Source organism: Bubalus bubalis, chromosome 5 (genome assembly GCF_019923935.1).
Source record: "Bubalus bubalis isolate 160015118507 breed Murrah chromosome 5, NDDB_SH_1, whole genome shotgun sequence".
Taxonomy (NCBI): Eukaryota; Metazoa; Chordata; class Mammalia; order Artiodactyla; family Bovidae; genus Bubalus; species Bubalus bubalis.
Window position 1 is genome coordinate 54,621,103 of NC_059161.1, and position 22,360 is coordinate 54,643,462.

General features: G+C 52.3%; 1 protein-coding gene across 5 annotated transcripts in view; it reads left to right on the forward strand.

Moving 5' to 3' along the window:
* Positions 1-20,987, forward strand: part of SUSD4 (sushi domain containing 4) — a 133,064-nt gene extending 112,077 nt beyond the window's left edge. For 2 of the 5 annotated variants that reach the window (XM_044943150.1, XM_006057247.3), the window contains exons 6-9: positions 13,430-13,627; positions 14,732-14,876; positions 18,144-18,526; positions 19,581-19,757. In XM_044943150.1, the coding sequence (XP_044799085.1) occupies positions 13,430-13,627; positions 14,732-14,876; positions 18,144-18,526; positions 19,581-19,609 (755 nt within the window). In that variant the 3' untranslated portion in view covers positions 19,610-19,757. Of the gene's footprint in view, positions 1-13,429; positions 13,628-14,731; positions 14,877-17,250; positions 17,563-18,143; positions 18,527-19,580 lie in introns of those variants that run through there. The other 3 variants (XM_006057249.3, XR_003109502.2, XM_044943151.1) reach the window with 3 other exon arrangements.
* The last annotated feature ends 1,373 nt before the right edge of the window (positions 20,988-22,360 follow it).

Below are 22,360 nucleotides of genomic sequence, written 5' to 3' on the forward strand. Positions count from 1 at the left end.
TCCTTCTGCCTCTTATTGCTGTTGTTCATTCGCTACGTCGTGTCTGACTCTTTGCAACCCCATGGCTTCCCTGTCCTTCACTATCTCCCCGAGCTGGCTCAAACTCTTGTCCAGCGAGTCAGTGATGCCATCCATCCTCTGCTGTCCCCTTCTCCTCCTGCCTTCAATCTTTCCCAGCATCAGGGTCTTTTCCAATGAATTGGCTCTTGGCATTGGGTGGCCAAAGTATTGGAGCTTCAGCTTCAGCATCAGTCCTTCCAATGAATATTCAGGGTTGATTTCTTTTAGGATTGAGTGGTTTGATCTCCTTGCAGTCCAAGGGACTCTCAAGAGTCTTCTCCAACACCACAGTTCAGAAGTATCAATTCTTTGGTGCTCAGCCTTCTTTCTGGTCCAAGTCTTACATCTGTACATGACTACTGGGAAAATAATAGCTATATCAAGTTTAAAGGGCCATCTGTAAAGCTTCCCAAACCCCAGTTGGCCTGCATTCTTGGACTCTCCCTAAGCCCTGTCCTGAGCTCATTCTCATCAGGGCCTGTCTATAGCTTCTTGCTGATGCCCATGTGTGAAACAGGAGTGCTCTGTGTCCATCAGGGTTCCTCCCATCACCTTTCTTCTATCTCTAGAGGCTCCAAGGCTTTTCCAAACTTTAACTCCGCTTTGCACAGCCCACATCTTAGCTTTAGATGCTGACGCCAGCCTCCCTCCACTGCCCAAAGCTGTCAGAGCAAATCATGGTTTTATACCTGCTCCCTCACCTGTGCGCTCCTGCACGGTTTCAGTATGTCTCCAAAACCAGGCACACTTCGGGGTTCTTATGTGAAACCGTATTTTTTGGTTTTGGCATTGAAGTTTCCCGGTCCTCATCAGACGCTTTGTGTCTTTCTTCAGGGACACCCTAATGTGGTGACTCTGAGATGAAAAGCAGACCAGAACCCCTCCTTTGGGGCTGCTGAATAATACTGATCTTAAATTTCATCTGTATGCATGTCTCTGAGCAAGTCAACACCATGTTCTATCCGATCTGGAAATAAGCAAAGGTCCAGCCTCCTCACTTGCTTCCTTGAGTGGACACATTTATTGGCCTTTTGTGTTGTTACAACAAAACGAAAGTGGAAAATGTTACATGCAGTATAATGTTTATTGATTTTCCCTGAGCTGAAAGCAAGGTTTTGGACGTAGCCTTGGAAACAGCTATGATTTTGGCATGGAGAGTGCCCACCAGCTTCCTGGAATCATTACTGCCAGACTTGGAACCAGCCGGTACAGTGGCAGTTTTGATTATTGGAAGCCAGCAGCAGTCCTGAAGGCAGAGGTTTGCCTGGTTCCGTCCGTGGATAGAGCAATGCCTGCTCTCTTAGTTCTCTAGAGCTGCTGCAACATCATGCTGCTGGTCTTGAGATGGTGATGCCTTTGGACTTGAGACACAGAATCGCCAGCCGGCGCACCACCTCCCCATGCTCTGCCAGGCCAGCTGAGGGCCAGATTCTATATTAAGAGCGACTTCTCTCTCCTCATCACCGCTGAGCTCAGCTACAAAGCTTCCTCGAGGTCTGGGCAGCGCTTCTCAGACTGGACTGTGTGTGTGAATCACGTGGGAATCTTTCTAAAATGAAATTTCTGATTCAGGAGGCCTGGGGTTTGGCTTTAAATTATGCATTTTCTAATAAGCTCCTGGCTGATCCCAAAGCTGATGGTCCATGGATGGCAGTTGGAAAACAAGGGTCTCATGGAAGTAAAGACTCCAGCCAGATGCCGTGGCAATTTAATTCTCTGGCTCTACTGCATGTTGTAAGCCTTCCATCCCAGAAGGCGAGAACAGAGGAAAATTCATCTCCCCAGCTTTCAACTCTGACCACCCAGGAGAAGCACCTGGGGAACTTTGAAGACCTGGCCACTCTGAGGACCCACCCCAGACCAGTTAGAGCTGATGTGCAGGGTTGAAGGACCACTGACTGAAATCACCAAGAGGCTCTTCAGATGTAGTGCTAACATGGCAGGGAGGGTGGGTGCCCGTCTTTTTAGCAGTGAACTGCAGGAAAGTGAGTTCCATACTGTATGGATGGTAGACTCATTCCTAGAACAAGGTTCCCAAAAGAGAATATTGGCTCGAACAAAATAGAAGCGTATTTTCACATGCGAAATTAGTGTGTGAGGGTGAGCCAGTGCCTCCTTTGCATGCAGTCATTCAGGAGCCAATGGAGCCTCTGCTGTTTTTGAGGTGCAGTTGCTAAAGACCCTTTGGGGGGTTGTCTCATTCTAGAGCCAGAAGCTTGGCAGAGTTCCGTGGATCAGACCTAGAGGAGGATTTATCACTTCTGCTCATATTCCATTGATGAGAACACAGAGAAAGAAAGGATGCTGGGCAGACAGCTCTGTGCCCAGGAAGAAGAGGGGAATGGTATTGTGGGAGCAGCTGGCAGCCACCAGCACCAGCCCTGTGGGGTGGATCTGGGCGCACACACTGACGGGCTGGCTCCTCCCTACGTGAGGACCAGCCAGGGCTGGGTAGCGCACAGAGCTTTGGAAGACTAAGAATGGAAACAGGCAATCCAAATACCTGGGCTCATGGCTCAGAAGGATTAAAACAAATAATTAGCACTTGTCATGTTCTACATTCTTCTGTTTCCCACCCCCCACCAAAATAATTTCTGTGAATGTTCACGAGACACACAGACTATTTTTAAACCTCATTTTCCTCTTCTGCACATAATGAAATATATAAATGGGTGACGGACTGTGATAAGGGATGTATAATTCTCAGCTCTAAGTCCTCCCCTCCCCAGGTAGTGCCTCACCTCACACTGCCTTCAGAGAGTGAGAGCCTTCAGACCACAAGTTCCCCACGTCTCCACCACCCTGGCTTTGATCCACTTGTCCCTGCGTGCAGCTCTGGTTTCCTCCCCCTCCTGTCAAAGGCCAGTCTGTCCATTGATGGACACGGGACCAGAGGTCCTTTCACCTTCACGATGCCCTTGCGTTCCCCCTCCAACCCTGCATCGCCAGCCTGGTCCTCCGCGTTGGTCTGCTCCCCCAGAAGCCACAAAAGCAAGGTCCACAGCTCCTACGGGGGTGGGCGGGGTTCCTGCCCCGCCCTCCAGCCATCCTATTGGCTGCTCCTGTGCACCCAGTCTCCCATTGGACTCTCTATAGCTCTGTCATTCCCACCGCACCCCTCCTCAGCTCCCACTGCCCCTCTTCCTCTGGCCGCTCACCACTCTACTGAAATCACTTACCTCAAGGCCACCAGGGACTTCCATGTGGCCAAATCCAGGGTCCCTATCCTGTCTCCATCTTTCTCAGCTTGCTGGAAACTACTCCTCCTGCTCAGAAGTTTTCCTATCTTAGTTTCAAGTGACTCAGTGGTAAAGAATCGGCCTGCATTGCAGGAGACACAGGTTCTGTCTCTGGATCAGGAAGATCCCCTGGATGAGGAAATGGCAACCGGCTCCAGTATTCTGGCCTGGAGAATCCCATGGACAGAGGAGCCTGGTGGGGCTACAGTCCATGGGATCTCAAAGAGTCGGACATGACTGAAGCAAATGAGCATGCATGCATGCGTCTTAGTTTTGGTGGTCCATCCCAGTCTGCTTAGCCAGTCAGTCTCTTTTACCCTCAACTGATTTCTCAGTCTTTCGATGGGGACCCCTCCTCTTTTCTCTCCACCTTCTCTTTCTGGGTGAGTTCACCCAGTCTCGTGGATTTGAGTCTTATCTCTAAGCTCATCACTCCTGAATTTGGTTTTTTGGGGTTTTTTTTTTTTTTTTTTGGCCTTGCCAGGTATCTTGTGAGATCCCAGTTTCCTGACCGGGGATTGAACCCAGGCCGTGGCAGTGAAAGCCCTGAGGCCTAACCACCCAGCTACCAGGGAACTCCCCGATGCCTGAGTTCTTTACTGACCGCGGGCACTTTCTCCTGCTGCCTGATAGACACCCAGATGAGTGTCTCACTGGCAGCTCAGATGTAGCCAGTGCAAAGCCAGACTCTCACTACCTCTCACTTCCCACAAAACAAACAAACAAAAACCTGACGTGGTGGACAGTATCACCATCTTACCAGGTGCTGATGGCAGAAATCTGGGGTCATCCTGGGTTTTTCCCTTGGCCCCAAACTCCATCTCTCAGCAGGTCCTGTTGTAGAAACAGAGGGTTCTACAATAGATTCCATCACTCTCCTTCTCACTGTGTCCCTGCCACATCCAGGTCCAGGAGGCCACCGTCCTCTGTCACCCGGTCTTGGCAGCAGCTACCTGACAGCCTCCTCACCTCCATCCCTGCTCCCTGGCTTCCGCAGAGCAGCTGGCGCTTCCTGGTGAAGACAGGTCTATGCCGGCTCTTGCCAGTGTCCCTGACACTTAGGATAAAATCTCCGCTTCCTGCCACGGGGCCCAGGGGGCCGCCCCCACACTGCCCTGGCTCCCTCTTCACCCTTTCTGTGCAGCCCCTCCCCTATCCTGTCACTCACGGCCACTGTCCCCTCCTCTCTTCAAGCCTCCAGTTTGCCCCCTCGTGTGTCACACCCTCTGCCCAGGACGTTCCTCCCCGCACGTCCTTGACCACCTGTCCCAGATCAGGGTCCTTGCCTTCAGCTTCTCTGATTTCTGGGGGATCCTCAGTTTCTTCATTGTGGGGTGCACACAGCCACTGTCCTCTGGCCCTTCTCCATCCCTAAAGGGAGCAAGGTGGCCTGGCGTTTTTTTAAGCTTTTGTACCCCCGGTTCTCTAATCCCCTGCCAGGACCAGCTTACATTTGGGATCTTCTTGTGTGTAAAAGAACATCCAGCTTCCTTTGGTCCTAGGCGCCTTCTAGACCCTTGGGGGTAGGTTGCCCACGCCACCTCCTGTGTGTGAGACTTAATGTGGGGTTGATGTCTTTTCCAACAGACAGAGGCCAGGCCTCCTCCAGCCACATCAATATTCATTTGTTTACTTACTTATCCTCTGTCTCTCCTAGGCCCCAGGAGGACAGAATCAATGCATTATCTAGTTTCAGTGGTGGTCCAAAAAATATGTAAGTAAGTGAATTAAGAAATGAGCAAGGGGCTTCCCTGGTGGTCCAGTGGTTAAGAATCCACCTTGCAGTGCAGGGGACATGGGTTCAATCCCTGGCTGGGGAACTTGGATCTTGCAGGCTGCAGAGCAGCTAAACCCACACGTCTCAGCTACTGAGCCCGAGCACCCCAACTAGAGAATCTGTGCATTGCAACGAAAGATCCATGTGCTGCAACTAAGACCCAACGCAGCCAAATAAATAAATATTTTTAAAAATTAAAGAAAGGAGCGAAAGAATATAATCAGGATACTAGAACAAGAACATGAAGAAGCTTTTCCTTCAGAGGGTCTGAAATACAGCCTGTCCGAGTAAAATCGCTTCCTATGTCTATGCCCAGGCTCCAGTGCTGATAATGCAAAACAGAGGTGGTTGAGGAATCTTTTTTTTTTTTTTTTGCACTTAGACATGTATCAGCCTTTCTTTCCAGCTTCATTTCCCTTCAGGCAATAGGCTTAGTTAACCTTTCCCTAGTTCAGACAGTGGGTGTAGGGACCCGAATGGATGGAAGGACAGGAGAGAAGGTGTTTGGGGTTGATTTGCGTGTAAGCAAATGGAAATGTTCCAGCCACACACTGGTGGGTGCATGGTGTGGGCCCACCGTACACAAGGTGGCATTTGCTGCCTGACCGTGGAGCCCTCCAACCCCTCCACCCTCATGTCCTGTGGTCAGCCACACTCGCCAGAAGAGGCCAAGAGTCCCCTATAGGAACCATCAGAGGTGGAGAGATGGAAGTGGTGACTTGGGTAGGAGAAGGCAGCCCTTCCCTTCCTTCTTCCCACTCCCTACCACCAGGCATCCTGCCAGCTAGGTGGAAAGGGCTCTTTCTGGGGCCAGAGCTGAAGGTGAGGGGCAGGAGAAGACTCTAAGAGTGATGCTAGGGGCCTCAGCAATGTGTGGGAGCATTTGGGGTTGTTCCAGTGCCCTGGAGGTGCTGCTTGTATCTCCGGGGCAGCCAGAGAGTTAAACCCCTGTGGTTCATGAGATCGCCCATCCCTCAAGGAAGCACTGCCTGCCCCAGGTGCCACCGCAGCCCCACGGAGAGGCTCTGTGGGGCTCAACCCTGGCTTCTTCCGGGTTTGCTGAGATGCTGTGTAATATTAAGGAAGGAATCTGATTTTTCCTGACCCTGTAAAGGCTGCTTCTGTAAAGGGGAGATGGTGGGTGGGCTGTCTTCTCTCGGGAAGACTGAAGAGTGGGTTTCCAGGGGGGCAGTCCTTCTGAGTCTGGGTGTGTGAGCTTTGGTCCAGCACAGAGCAGCCGGGCACCCTGGACCCACTGATGCCCGTCCATGGAGGCCACTGCCCATGGCTGTCACTGGGCCAGGTCTGTAAAACTTCCGTAGCTCTTTGAAGAGCCTGCAGAGATTTTTCCAGCCGAGGAATAGAATCTTCCTGAGTTTCGTTCATACCCATGTTTCAGGAGGAAGTTCTGAGCATCTTCTCTCTCATCCCCCTACCCCTGCCTCATGCTTCATTGGCCATGCCTCAGATTGGCAGCTGCTGAATTTTACTCTAACGTTGGGTTTAATTCTCTCCCCACCCCCACATTTACCTTTCCTCACTAGCACCCCACAACTCTGCTCTAAATGCTGTCCAAATGCATTAAAGGATGTTCGAGTTAAACGTGCATTTCACCAGATACCCTATTGCCCCACATCTGCACACCTGTTAGGTGCATCGTGGGAGGAGACAAACAGCCTTGTCCCAAACGTGTTAGGAACCTTGACCTCTTTATTTCAGTGTATTTCTTTTCTTTTCTTTTTTTTAACAGCAAAAATATTTTGTATTAACAATGTTGTGATAGTTCCAGGTGAATAGCGAAGGGACTCGGCCATACATCTATCAGTGTATTTCTTAGAGTCAGGACTGGCAAAGCCCTGTCACCTTTTACTAAGACATCTGGATGTGAAAGTGTTAGTCACTCAGTCTTGTTTGACTCTTTGCCACCCCATGGACTGTAGCCCACCAGGCTCCTCTGCCATGGAATTCTCCAGGCAAGAATACTGGAGTGGGTTGCCATTTCCTTCTCCAGGGGATCTTCCTGACCCAGGGATCACACCCACGTCTCTCATGTCTCCTGCATTGGCCGATGGGTTCTTTGCCATCTGAGCCACCTGGGAAGCCACCATGCACACCAATCTTTGTGCTGTGCTTTGTTGTCATGAAGCTTTGATTAACTTATTATTGCATCTCAACATTTTCCCCTGCTAAAGAACAGGGACCAGAAATGGCATGAACATGGCCTCTCTTTGCCCGTGGGAGAGTGATGGGGGAGGAGGCGGCCTCTGGCTTGTCATGAAGACTCTGCAGTTTTCATTCACTTGATTAACGGGTGTTTATTAAAAAATAGTGCAGGATGCTGTCAGAGTGACAGTTTACAAGACACAGTCCCTGCTCTGAGAGAGTTGACGGATCTGTGCAAGTAGGAGGAATAGAAAATGTTCAAAGTGCCTGGGAATTCTGAGATCATGCCTGGTGGTCCGGAGGGCTTGGTGAGGAAGCTGGTGTTTGTGCTGGAATTAAACCTGAATAGGTGGAAATAGCCAGAAGTGGGTGAGGAAGGACACTCAGTAGGTGGTGAGGGGGTGCTCCTAGAAAAGGGGAGAGGAGGCTGCTGGAGGGGTGCTGAGGAGGCTGGGTGGAAAGGAGGGCTTACTTAGGAGAAATCATAGGCCTGTGCCTGGCATTTCCAGCCCCAACTCTGGCCATCCCAGGGCAGACTGAGGTTCCCAGGGCCCTGCACCCCAGCTTCCGCCCCTCAGTCCAGCCCATGAGAGACTAGCTATGGTGGTAACTGTACTCTGCAGCCATGTGGGTAGGTAGGAATTTTCCTGCTGATCAGGAAGGAGCCATCGCCCTCATCATAATGCCAGGGGCAGAGTGGTGACTCCAGGTAGACAGTAATTATGGTCCATTTCCAGCCGAGCCTCAGCCAATTCACTTGCATTCCGCCTGCAGCCACCCAAGGTTCAGACTTCAAGTTTCACAAAACCCATAACTGTTGCTAATAATTTCTGAAGTTGTGAGAAACATTTAGAAAAAAATAGAATTGCTGGAGAATTTTTGTTCACACCACCCACGGGTTTTCGCGGGTTATTATTTTGCCTAGAACTAGCAACTGCTAAGCCTGAGCCTCCAACTGAGCCTAAGCGAGTGCTAAGGAAGGGCAGTTGCCCTTTGATCAACCAGAAATTCTAGGCACTACTGCGCTGTTTCTGTGCTAACTTCCTGTCTGCCTCTCAGGGACAGTAAGAGAGGAGAAGGGTAGCAGAACTCACTTTTACCCCATGGCATTGTTGTTTAGTTGCTAAGTCGTGTCTGACTCTTTGTGACCCCATTGACTGTATCCTGCCAGGCTCTTCTGTCCATGGGATGCTCCAGGCAAGAATACTGGAGTGGGTTGCCATTTCCTTCTCCAGGGGATCTTCCTGACCCAGGGATTGAACCTGCATCTCCTTCATCTCCTTTATTGACAGGTGGATTCTTTACCATTGAGCCACCAGGGAAGCCCTTAACCCCATGGTGAGAGCCTGTGATGAGAGGAGGAGTTCCCTGAGCTCAAGATAACCCCAAACTGTTATTTTAAAATAAGCTTCCCAAGTTTATAATTAACTTCCAAGTTAAAAGAACACTCCCCACCTTCTTGCATACCAGGATGCATAGGGGGTTCCTTTTCAGCAAAGTTGATGGCCAGCCAGATGCAATTGCTAGAAACACTGCAAAGTATGAAGATAAATGTTTCTACTTAGGGGGCAAATGCATCTCTATTAGCAACCGATTATGACATTCTCGGAGTCAAAGCCTCTACCCTGGATGGTTTTTATTTGGCCTCTGGGAAAACCTGCTGGTGAGATGCTTCCCAGTTCCCTCCAGGAATGTTTGGAGCCCACCTGCTGCAATCCAGATATCCTGACTGTACAGGGCCTGGTAGTGCCTGGCTCAGGAGGGTGGCCTGGGCACCCAGCAAGTTTGGACACCAGTGACACTGAGCGCTGTTATTTGTTAAGTGCCTGTTGTGGTCTGGACTCTTGTGTTACGTACGTTCCATGCACTTTCTAATCCTCACAACAACCCTAGGAGTTAGGAATTGTTTCCTTCACTACATGGGTGGGGAAGCTAAAGCCCTAAGAAGTTAAGCAAACTGCCTAACCCCCCTGACTTGGCAGTGCAGAGCTGGGATTTGAACATGAATTTGGGACCCTCCATGCCCGAATGCACATGCTGTACCACCCCCCTCCTTTTTTGAATACAGGACCCAGTCAGCCCAGGCCTTCCTCAGCGCATCAGGGACTACCTAGCTCAGTGTCCAGGTGATGATTTGAACAGCTCTTTATCCTCCAAGTGAGGGAAGATGCTGCTGAAAACTGTTGACCAAAAAAAAAAAGCACAACCTGAGAGCTGTGAGTTCAGTTTGATTTGGGGCCAAATGAGGACTGTAGCCTGGGAAATGGACTCTCAGATAGCTCCAAGGAACTGTTCTGAAGAGGAGAGGGGCGGTCAGTACATATGCGACTTTGGTGACAAGGAATGCGTGCAGGCAAGCACACGTCTCAGCAGAAGGTTGCTGCCAGTCACCAGGAGCAGATGCCCCCATTAATGATTGTGATGCTTTTCTTGATGTGAGAAGATGCAAGACATTGGGCTCATAAAATCTGAAAATTTCTAACTATCTGAAGGCTGTTCTGCCAGTGTGTCCTGGAGCACAGAGTGCCTCATTCCTGATGTCCACCCTGAATTCCCTTCAGGTGTGGAAGATCCGTGACTGCAGTGGCTGGTGCCGTCATTCTTGAAAAATCAAGCGGAGAGCGACAATTTTTAGTCAACAGAACACACTTGCATATATTTATAGGGCCTCTTCTGACCTTTTGTGACGTTTTCAGGACCTTGAAAATGTTCTGGTGATTTTCTCATCCAAGGGGGACCCTTGAGGATTGTCTGGAAGGCTCCTAGCAGGAAAGCCCTACTGCGCTGTATACCCTTAACCGTGGAAAGGGCCTCCTCTCCCAGCAGAGGTCCAGCCTCCCCGTGAGCCTCTGCAGCACTGGAGGGCACCAGTGGGAGGTGCAGAGGAGGGGGACGCCTGGGGGCCACGGGAACCTGGCTGCCCTGGAGGCTGCTGAAGAGGCAGACATCTCTGTCAGGCTGACATCTCTGTCAGGCTGACATCTCTGTCAGGCAGATATCTCTGTCAGGCTGACCTCCCTGACCACACAGGGAACATCAGACCTCCCCTTAACTCTGGCAGCCAAGGCATCCCCTAGCCCAGGAAGGTGGCTCTGAGAGCCTGGTGGCCCCTCCCTGGGCTGGATACATGTGGACACTCTCCCCTCACTGTGTTCTTCATGGAAGAGTCATTGCAGAAGGAGAGGTCTTTGCTACGAATCCCAGCTGGCATCCCGGGCCAGCTTACAATGCTGGTCTTTCTCTCGCTTGTCCTCGTCCTTCCCTTCCCTTTCCTCTCCTGCTGCCTTGATCACCTCCTGGAGAGGCACGTGGAACACCCTGGAGATAGTGGATTTGGCAGAAGCTCTAACTTGTGGAACTGGAAATGCATCAGATGATGGGACTCCACGGCCCTGGGCAGCTCTATGGAGGGCATGCATCTGCCAGGATGGGAATGCCCTGGAAAGCCAGAGAATGCCCTGGAAAGCCAGAGCCCCGGTCCCCACTCTGCCAGTGTCCGCCCATGGGACCTGAGGTGTAGTCACTTGCCAGCTACCATTCATGGAGCATGCCCTGGGCCTGTGGGCCTCAGACACTGTCTTGGACCTTCCCCTACCACCTGCTGGTCAGCTGCCTCCCCACTGGCTTTGTCCAGAAGGAGTGTAGGCGGGGGAGAGGCTGGGGCGTTTCCCGCTGACCCTCTCTGCCCCGGCAGGGTTGGGGGGGCAGGGGTGCGTATCTCTGACAGTGTCTGAGCTTCCTCAGCCTCCAGGTCCCACCAGATACACCTTCACAGCTCCAACTTCCACAGGAGCTCAGCCACTGGGCACTGTCATCCCGCCTGCTCACTGGCGGCAGTGACTTCCGGCTTCTGCTCATCTCAGGAGCCTCATTGCCCACGTTGGTTTTCCCATCATCCGCAGAGGCAGTTGCCTCATTATGGCCCTTCTCTGTAGATCCCTGGGTCCTGGTTGTCCCTGGCTGCCCACTTTACGTCATGTCAGCTCTGAAAGGAGGCCTGGCCAGCCTTTCCCAACCCTCAGACGCTCCCATTTCACAGATGAGACCACTGAAGCTCAGAGGGAAGAAGTGACTTGTTTGGGGTCACTAGGCTGGTGAGGAGTTGAGCCAGAACTCAGCCCAAGCTCCTTCCTGTTCCTCTAGCCACTCCTGGAGGACTTGACCTCTCTGAGTTTCTGTCTCCCCAACTCTGGAAAAAGCCAGCAGGAACTGCCTTGCAGCATCCTTTGCAGAATGAGAGATAGTGTCTGTTAAGAGCCTCCAGGCCCCAAACCATGGAACATCCCCATCAGGTGGGCCCATCTAGCTGACCGTCTCCAGGGGGCCTGGGTTGCTGCTAGAAGAGAGCTCCAGACATGCCTTCTAGCAGCCCGAGTGGAGCGGGCAGCTCCCTGCAGACACGACTGCATGGGGTGAGCTGAGGCCAGCCTGTGCGTCTCCTCTGGCTGGGGCTTGCGTGCGCCTGGGAAGAGGCTCAGAAGTTAACTCTCCCCTGTTTGGTCAAAAGCTCATAGCGGTTTCCACAGGTGTGGGTTTGTAGCTGGCCTTAATGGTCTGGGCTGTGATTGTTTCTTGAGGTGTGTTTAAGGGCCATGGCAGCTCCCCTTGTTGAGGAAGGGGAGCTCTTTGTGGGAAGAGGTGAAAAAGCACCAACTCCACAGAAACCATCTTTCTGGATCCAGAGATAGAACTGTTCTTATCTTGCATCCCAGAGTTTGGATTTGTCAGCTAAAAAAGTACACAATATGAGGATTTTGAGTAAAGTTTTATTTGGAGCAAAATAAGGACTGCAGCCCGGGAGATAGCTCTGAGAGACTGCTCCAAAGAGGCAGTGGGGGAAGGTCAGTATATAAGATTTTGGTGAAGGGAAGAGTTCAATGCAGTCAAGCGCTTACTTTACAAAAGGTTTTCTGCTGGTCACAAGGAGCTGATGTCACCACGAAGGAATCTAGACCTTTTCTAGAAATGAGAGGGTCCCTGGTAGTGTCACTTGCTGAGTCACGTATGACTCTTTGTGACCCCATGGACTGTAGCCCGCCAGGCTCCTCTGTCCATGGAATTTCCCAGACAAGAATCCTGGGATGGGTTGCCATTTTCTTCTCCAAGGGATCTTCCTGACCCAGAGATCGAACCCAGGTCTCCTGCATTGCAGGCAGATCCTTTACCATCTGAGCCACCAGGGAAGCCCTTTCTAGATATGAAGAGATGCAAAAATCGAGATCATGAAATCAGTTCCTGCAAATATCCAACTCTCTAAAGACCTGTCCCATGAGATTCCCTGGAGCACAGAGGGCCTCACTCCACCCTGAACTCCCTCGGGGGCATTGAAGGTCAGCAGCTGAAGCAGCACGGGGTTCAGTCTCCACAGCGGCAGATGGCAAATGCCCATCTTGTTGTTCAGTCACTGGCAAATGCCCTTGGCAAATGGCAATTGGTAGTTGACAGGTTCAAGAGAGGAAACAAAGCAACTTTTTCTCCTCCTAAAAATCGTGAGAATATGAGGGTCAGAAAAAATTATCAAGGGCAGAATAAGCTTCCATTTTACAGAGGAGGAAAACAAGGCTTCAGTTGGGTTAAGTGACCTTTGTGAGGTCACGTGGCACGTTGGTGGCAGAACCAAGCCCAGGTCCCAGGCCTCACCCCCACTAGTCAGGGGGTCTGTGATGGGGAGGCTGTGGCCTGGGCCTGCACAGAGCCACCTGTGTGGCATTGTCCCAATTCCAGGGGGACATTTGAGGATCAGGTCAGGGACACCCAGGGATTTGGATAGTCCCAGATTACTCCCATAGCTGCAGAAACAAGCTCAGTCTCGGTGATGATTTTGCCCATAAATATCTTAATTTTATTTACTAGGTTGTCTGGCACATAATAGCATGCGTTATTAATAGAGGAGCTTAATGCTATCTATTAGGTAGGCATACTCTTTGCCATGGAAGATGAACATCTATTTTACGATGTAACTTACAATGCCATATGACAGCCGCACGTGCTCAGAATCTTGTCACAGGCTTCTGTCTGACCACGTGAAGGGACGGGAGTCGGGACGATCTTGCAGACAGCTCAGCATCACTAGAATGATGATTCGTGTATAAGCGCATCTCCAAGTGAGGTGTTCTCCAAGCTAGATCTCTGTTTTGAGGGTCCGGACAGGATAAGCATGTGGTTCTGAAACTCTTATTCTCCCCAACTGCCCAAGTCTGTCCGCTACCTCCAATGGTGAGTCACGGCGATTTCATCTGCCACCCGCGACCTTGTGAGCGCTACAACCACGGAACCGTGGTGGAGTTCTACTGCGACCCCGGCTACAGCCTCACCAGTGACTACAAGTACATCACCTGCCAGTACGGGGAGTGGTTTCCATCCTACCAGGTCTACTGCGTCAAGTCAGGTGAGCACGTGGAGTGCGTCCCTGGGCCAGGTCCAGACGACACGCAGCAGCCAGTGGCATGTCCTGGGCCCCGGCCCTCCTCGCCCACACACAGGCTTAGGAACAGGATGTAGAAGTTCATCTTCGTGGCTCCATGTGGCTGATGCTTCACGACCCCGGTCGGGAGCATTAACCCACCCGTGCCCAGGTTAACATGCTGACCCTCTGAACGGGGTCCCTAGACCCCAGCACCCATGCAAGGACCCGGCCACTGTGGACTCTGTCTTCTCCCAGCCTTGTCCCCTTCCCCTGACAAGGACACAAGCCCAGGGTGTGACCCAAGCAACGTAAGACTGTGCCTTTCTCTTATGCTCAAGGATGCATATCAGAACGCAGATGATATAATTATGGGCAAGACCTGCTCTCACTTTCAAAAACATAAGCCTTTTGCAAGCTTCAGTGCTTCCTGTTGTTGTTCAGTCACCCAGTTGTGTCCAACTCTTTGTGACTCCATGGACTGCAGCGTGCCAGGCCTCCCTGTCCCTCACCATCTCCCGGAGTTTGCCCAAGTTCATGTCCATTGCATCGGTGATGCCGTGCAACCATCTCATACTCTGACGCCCTCTTCTCCTTCTGCCCTCCATCTTTCCCAGCATCAGGGACTTTTCCAGTGAGTCGTCTATTCGCATCAGATGACCAAAATATTGGAGCTTCAGCTTCAGCATCAGTCCTTCTAGTGAATATTCAGTGCTTCCTACTTGATAACAAATGACTAGCAAACCATCCTCACCACTGGCCTCAGAGCATCAGGGTAGGGACCCCATGGTGAAGACCTGGGCACCAGCGCACCACTGTTTCCTGCCTGCCTCGGTCCTGCCTGCTCACCCCGGTGTTTTCTAGGAGTAGCCACGGCCGCCTGCCCCAAGCTGGGGTGAAGGCTGCACACCTTCCCCCTGGATGTGGCACGTGGGGGAAGCATTTGCTCACACAGCACACGTGGAGGCCCACCAATGCTCACGTGAACCCATGCAGGAGAGGGGGCCCACCCAGCCATCAGTGCATGGGCACCCCAGTGCCCAGCACAGCCCGGCAGCCTCACAGCCGCTGTGTTCTCTCTCCCGGCAGAACAAACGTGGCCCAGCACCCACGAGACCCTCCTGACCACGTGGAAGATCGTGGCGTTCACGGCAACCAGCGTGCTGCTGGCACTGCTGCTCGTCATCCTGGCCAGGATGTTCCAGACCAAGTTCAAGGCCCACTTTCCCCCCAGGTCAGTGCCGCGGCCCTGGGCAGCCCACAGCCACCCAGGCTGGATGCAGTGCAGCCGCCTGGAGCAGCAGAGAGAAAGGATGGTCAGCCTCGAGGGGTGCAGAGCCCAGCGTCTGAGGGGAGTAAGGGGAAGAAGCCAACGTGCCTTCCTGTGAGGTTTTGGGGTCTGTGCAAGGTGGAGACAGACTCATTTCCCTCTTTCCGCCTCCCCCCCTTCCCTTATCCCCCCTACCATGAACCCCTGTCTCCCTCCTTCCCTGGCTAGACATTCACAGGGCAGGCCTTGTACAGGGTGCAGAGAAGGGGAGTAGAGTCAGAGATGCACGCCCCACACCTCCCCGCCCCCAGGGGCACTCCCATTGCCCACTGTGTGCCTGTGGCTCTTGAGTTATGCACCTTAGAGCCTCCAGGCCTCGAAGCAGGATAAGAAATATGCAGAACTAATTAGGGACGAGCTCCAAGGTGCGTGAGCCAACAGAGCTTCCAAACCGGTGTGCAAAATCTCAGCAAGTCTCAGGAAGGAGAAAGGCCCTGTTTAGGGGCCAGGGCAGGGCTGATGCGCTTCTGCCTCCAGGTAGGATCTGAGCTTTCTGAGTGGGACCTGTGGGCAGGCGTGGAGTAGGGGTGGGGTGGGTCTCTATCCTCCTCGGCTGCACCAGTGAGCTGGGCTAAGTGTCTTCATCCTCACTCTCGTCATCACCGAGAGGAGTCTATCGAAGTCCCTCAGAGGAGGGTCTGGTCCTCTCAGTGCCTGAGGCGGCTGTGGCCCTTCCCCTCTGGTGCCAGCCACTCGTCCCGAAGCAAGCATGCCAGTGCTCTGCAAAACCAAGAGCCACCCAGCACTGCTGTTGGTGGATCACCGTTCCTGAAAGGAGAAGTCGTTTAGGAAGCACCCGGATGAGCTTGTGAACATAAGGAGGAGGAAGGCGGGCCACCGAACATCACAGGATGTTAGCCAGGGCTCCCTGATTCACAAAGGCATCACATATCCCCGTGGATTCCTGTGCCCACATCAGAGTCTTCTTACACAGGGACCTCAGGCTTCAGCCAAGGGCATGTGTTTCTGCCCACAGGGACAGGCTGGCCTCTGGGGGCATGTGTACCACTCTTCCAGCAAAGACGGCTTCCAGGACTAACAACTTCCCACTCAGCCCTCCAGGAAAACCCACGCTCACACTCCCAGCCAGATGTGGGGGAGAGAAGCAGGCAGGGCTGCTAGAGACAGCATCCCACCTTTCCCCTCAACCTCGCACCCCTAGAACGGCCTCATCCCACAGAGCAGTGCCCCCCCGACTTGGCTGCAGGGGCCCCATAACCTGAAGGCACCCCACTCTTCCAGCCTTGGAGCTGTGCTAGGTGGGGGGTGGGGGTAGGGGCCCCTGCATCCTCGCTGGACACAGAGTGTGTGAGCACCATCCTGGGGCCACAGCCTAGCCCCTGCTGAAATGCCAGAACCGTCCTTCCTCTCGAACCCGTCACCTGCACTCTCCGTCCTCACATTATTTATGAGTTAAGAGACAGTGTTCTATCATTGAGCAATTAGACTATCTAAAGAAGGCCTGGGGGTTACAAGGAGAAAGCCAAGCTATATACTGTGATTTATAGTACATGGAGTATTTGAATGTGGCCTATAGAGCTATTTTTCTACATAGGTTTGGGAACCGAGTTTCCAGGATACAGACTAAAATTAAGATGTTTTTTTAAATGATCCCTAACACTCACTATACTTTTTTTTTTTTTTCCAATTCCTTGACTATTTCCTCCATAGGTTACTCTCTAGCTGTGTGGAAACTGATCTCAGCTATGCAAATTTATCATAAGATTCTCAGGCAGGTCCAGGAAGGGGTTTTTGCTTGTTTTTCTCCTGGTTCCAGAGCCATAGACTATGAAGAGATGCTGATGATAGTCTGTGGGGCTGGGATCAGTGAGGGAGAAGCTGACAGCTCATGGGTGCCCTGGTGAGAGCTGTTGTTGTGGGGAGAACGGAGAACAGAGGCACCCTTGGGGTCACCCTGACCTGGGCAGCTTGCAGCTTTCTGAAAGGGACTGAAAAGGTAGGCAGGCCCAAGTGAGACAGGAGGCCAGCGTGAGACTGTGCAGGCTGGGGAGAAGGGGAGCTTGGCGGATCCAGGATCCACTCATAAGGGCCATGGAAGGGGAGAGAACCCCGATTTGAAGCAGACTCTTGCCTCCCAGCCCCCCTCTTTGGGAGTAGGGTATGGGCTTTGTAATCTCCCCCGGTCTCTGTGTGGCCTTAAGGGTGGTGGAACAAGGGGACCCTACCAGCATCTCTAAGCAAGATGCTCCAAAACGCCAGTGGCCTCAAATGTCAGAGAGAGAGATGGCCTGACGCTTTCCTCTGCCCCACACACCAGCATCCAGCCCTCTTCGTCCTCAGACTCGGAGCTCCTGCGGAGGCCGGCATGCAGGAGTTCGTGGCCTGCCCACCCAGCTGACTTGTCCTTCCTTCTGATCGTTTACCTTCTGGCCACATCCCTCAGCACCAGTTCCCAGCAGAGAAGATAAGGAACCAAGTCCCACTGGCCGCTTACTAGCCTCCCCAGTTCCTCTAGGGCCCAGGAGCAGAGAGAGGTCAGCTGAGCTGAGACTTTGGCCTCAGACCTGAGATCTGGAAGGTGCAGGGGACCGGAGACCAAGGGCAAGGCCAGAGCCGAGTGCATGGCAGGGTAAGGGAAACCCCCACTCTGGGCAGCATGGTGAAGCTTAGGTTCAGGTGACCATGAGCCCACAAACCTGGAAAGAGTTCCTTTTTTTTTTTTCCCTGTTGTTGCTTCTCTCTCTTGACTGAAAACGAGCGAGTTTTAGACCGCAGCAGAAAACAAACAGGAAGCTTCCTAAGTGCAGCGGTAACTGACAGGGGCACCTAAGGTCCACCTTTCCCAAGCTCTTAATGATGCTATTCCATTTCCAGCAGGGGACACTGCAGGGCACCTTGGGATGCTTGGTTGGAATGGGCCACACAGTCCCCTGTCCACGAGTTTATAGCACGAGGAGACGATGGAGCCCAGAGGGGCAGGAAAGGGCAAGAGGGAGGCGGAGGGCAGGGGCCAGTAAGGAGAAGAAAAGCTTGTCCCGTCTGGAGCGTGGCCCTGGTGGACGCACCATCTGCCGGAGGGGACCCAGCAGGGCGGCTGCATGTCCTGCACCACCAGCTCCGCTGCCCTGAGGACCCCAGCTGCAGTGGGTGGGCACTGTGGCCTCATTCCCGGGGTGACCTGTCACCTTGGCACTGCTTTGCTCTCCACAGGGGACCTCCCAGGAGTTCCAGCAGCGACCCCGACTTCGTGGTGGTGGATGGTGTGCCCGTCATGCTCCCGTCCTATGACGAGGCTGTGAGCGGCGGCTTCCGTGCCTTAGGCCCCGGGTACCTGGCCTCTGTGGGCCAGGGCTGCCCCTTACCCGTGGATGACCAGAGCCCCCCAGCATACCCTGGCTCAGGGGACACAGACACGGGCCCGGGGGAGTCAGAGACCTGCGACAGTGTCTCAGGCTCTTCGGAGCTGCTCCAGAGTCTATATTCACCTCCCACGTGCCAAGGGGGCACCCGCCCCACTTCCGACAACCCTGACACAGCTCCCAGCACGGTGGGGGAGGTGGCATCCACCAGCCCAGGCATCGACATTGCAGATGGTAAGCATCGGCCCCAAGGTCCAAGCCATCCTGGCGCAGCCCACCCCCCCACCCTGCTCCCAGCTCAGAGTCAAATCAGAGCTTCCCTCTCTCTCAGCTGAAATTGCATGCTGTACATAGAGGCCGTGGGCAAGGCTGGGTATTGGAAGGAAGGATCATCACCTCATAAGTGATCAGCTCATTAACTGAAATTTCAGGAGGCACAAAAGAGCGCCAAGCCATCCAGAGTAGAAAGGCTAGGTGGGCAGAACTTGATTTTCATAGCATCCGTGTAATCCAGGATGCTTTTCTTCTCTCTCTCCCTTAATTAGGCAGGACTTCTGAAAGTGGTGCTCAGGATCAAGGTAACACATGCATGCTAAAAGGGAAGACCTACATCCGGGCACGAGGGCCCACCCCGGAGAAGTTCTGGGTACATACAGGCTAAGTTTACCAGGTGTGAAGTAGAAGGAAGGTACTACTACTTCCTTGCTACTGCAAGGAAAAGCAGATTGCAGATCATGGTAAAATAATAAAAATGCATCAGATTAAACAGGGCTCGTTTCCCAGGGGAGGGAGTGCCAGTACCACTTTACACATGAAAGCACTCATTCCAGCTTATATTGGCAGTAAGTCGCATTAACTATGTAGACGCAGGGGTCTCCTGGTTCCCCATAGAGAACTCTGTACTTGAACTTGTAACCTTTACCATTAGGACACATGGTTGAAGCCTAACAGTTTAATTTTTATGATCTGGATATGAGATTTTCCAGCTAATGATATACAGAGGTGTTGGTTTATTTGCTTGTTTACTGATACGTGGAACTTAGCATTATCTTCTTCTTACTGATTTGTGTGTCTGTTAGTTGCTCAGTCGTGACCGGCTCTCTGCGACCCCATGGAGCGAACCTGGGTCTCTTGCATTGCAGTCAGATTCTTTACCGTCTGAGCTACCAGGGAAGTAGGAACTCTATTTTACTGAGGCTCACAATTCCAGATCTTCACAGTATTTTTCAGTGTATTAGTATGATAATCATCTCTTTCTTTGCAGTTTAATAACCATCTCTTTTTACAGAGATCCCTCTAATGGAAGAAGATCCATAATTGGAAAAAGTCCTGATGATTCTGCTACCCCTTTGGGAATGGGAACCGTGTACCTTGGAGTGAGGCCTCTGGAGGGCAGAGCTTGGGGGGATGGAGCAAGTTTTCTAATCTATCAACAACATGGGGACAGTGATTCATATTGTGCATCTCCGACTCAAGAGCGAGGCTGATAAACGGCAGCGGCAGTACTTTAAAAGGAGACTTGAGAATTTGCCAAGACCAGTGAGGAACAGAAGGATGAGGGGGAACCCTGAGCAGTCCTGGATGAAGGTATTAAGGGCATCTTGTGCTGCCGAACATGGGACAGACGGTTCCACGCATATATCCACCAAATTCCACCTCCCACCGACTAACGAGTACTACCCGCCTCCTCTGAAAGCATGTCACATTACCTAAATCGCTTCTAAAATCCGCTTCAAACTGTCTCTGGACTCCAGATTCGGATGGCTCAGCCTCTGCGGGAAGTCTGTGTTGAGCTGCTGGAAGAGCAGCAGAGCGCCCCCTGCAGGCTCCCAAAGGAAGGTTCTCGAGTGTCCCTCGGACAGTCTTTCTTGGCTGCACAACCCTACGCAAGGCAAGATTAAAGCGGGACGTGGCAGTTCCACCGAGAATGGAAAGGAAAGACTCAGGCAGACTCTGCTTTCTGGAAATTTCTCCAAAAGGCAGAGTTCCTGTCTTCCGTGCTGTCCTTTGGTGAAATATCGTCAGTATTTGTATTCATGGTCTAGCACATGGATCCAAGGCATTGGCTAAACCTTGTGACTTTACACATGGTCAGAGTGTGTTCAAATACATCTCATGGTGGAGAAGTAGCCAAGGTAATGTTTTGTTTCAGCATTTTTAAAAGCTTCCACTTGACAGTTTATCTCAGTTGTGAGCCCCTCAACTTTTAAGAGTTGTTGCCCCCGCTCCCAAACTCAGCCACATTTAATTTTCCAAAACAGAAATTCTATCTGGAAACACATTCGTCCTCCTCCAGATAAAGTATGAGGTTGAATTATTTTATCCCTTTTATTTTGTCCTGCAAAGCCCGCAGTCTCCAAAGATGGACGGCTCTGCCCTCCTGCTTCGGCGGTCCCCTGGCTGCCTCACCCATCAGTCCATCCAGCACGCCCACCGCACCCTCCCGAGGCCCACTGGGTGTCGTTCCTAAAAAATGATTGATAAACACATTTCCCGAGTCCGGAAATGTCTCTTCAAATACATGTTAATCTGTGGAGCTGATTCTTTCTCTCCTCTGGGTTTCAGACAAATACAAACAAAACTCTTTTTTTTTAATCCATAAAATTGCTATGCTGATAGAGTGGTGAGAGCTGGAAGCTTGATCAAATCCTGTTTTTTCTTGACACAGACTGATTAAAAATTAAAAAGAAAATGACAGTTTGAAGCGTGACTTTAATAGTGGAGTGGATTTGGTGGGCAGGGAGGGGCAGTGACAGTGATCCTGGGGAATGGGGTTGGAGATAGCACAGGACCCCAAGCAGAGGCTGAAAGAGGGAGGGAGAAGCAACGGGCGTGCCTGACCCAGCATCAGCCGCGAGCTGGGCACCTGGGTAAAGGGGTTTGGTAATCATAACGTGTTTAGTGCTGAGGCTGGTCTTCACAAGCTTCATGCTTAAACTCCACCTGGCCAGCTCAAACACTGATGGCATGGGTGGCTGAGCGGGAGGGGAGTCGAGAGTTCACTGTGGAAAGCCCCCCGACCACCACCAGCCCCACCATCTGCAGCCTTCTCGGGATCCCTGTGGGCTAGGTCTCAGTTCTTCATACCACACTGTCCCCTCCCCGCCGCCATTCACTCCCAATTGAGGGTGTGTCTTGAGACTACCAGGTAAGTGCTCATTTCCCACCAAAGAAGCCAGGGCGGGGGCCGGTGGGGGGTTGGGGGGGGTGCTGTCTCTGAGGCTTGGCCCCGCCTCCTTCCAGAAAATGTTCTTCCTTCCAAAGCAGAGAGCCGCAGCACACAGCATGTGAGCCGAGCACAGGGCTGCCTCTCCAGTCCCCCCACCTCCGGCATCTGGGAGACAGGTAGCTCAGGTGCCACATATGTCCAGGTGTTAGTGTCCACATCGTTCTAAGCTCAGAGGCTGGTAGGAGCAAAATGCCTGCTCAGCAACAGTGTCAGCCTCCAACCAAATTACCTGGATCCACCTGCCCCCCACCTCATCCCTTTGTGTCTGCCGCATCAGGGTCTCACTCACATCTACCCTTTGCTGTGATTGCTTTTTCATTATAATGAACTTAACGTGGCAAGGAAGAATCCTCATGATACCCTAAGCATGCCATGATTCTGGCTCTTCATGTCAAAGTCCCAGACGCCCTCTGGGTATGAATGGACTCTGTCTTTCTTCTGCTTCCCCCCGGGAATTAGGAGATACAAAAACAAACTGGGCCGTGTTGAGAGCTGGTACCCAGAGGGGTGGTGTGGGAGAAAGCCATCCCCCCGAAAGTGCTTTCTGCTTTGGGAGAGGGAGTTACCCCAGCTCAGAAGCACACGACCTAGAACCCAGGGTGTTCCTGAGGTCAGCCCGTGGTATTTACACAAGTGCATGCTGGAAGGAGCTGCAGGCCAGCAGTTTTCCAGCTGACCGGCTCCCGTCGTAGGCACGCCCAGCAGAAGTCACAGGACGCCTTCACACTTCACTTCCACGTAGCTCTTTTTAATTGCAAGGTTGTGATTGGCTGGCATGGGCTCTTTAGAGCCTTTTCCACCTAATTACACCCATCCCAGCAGCTGGCACAGGGTCAGGC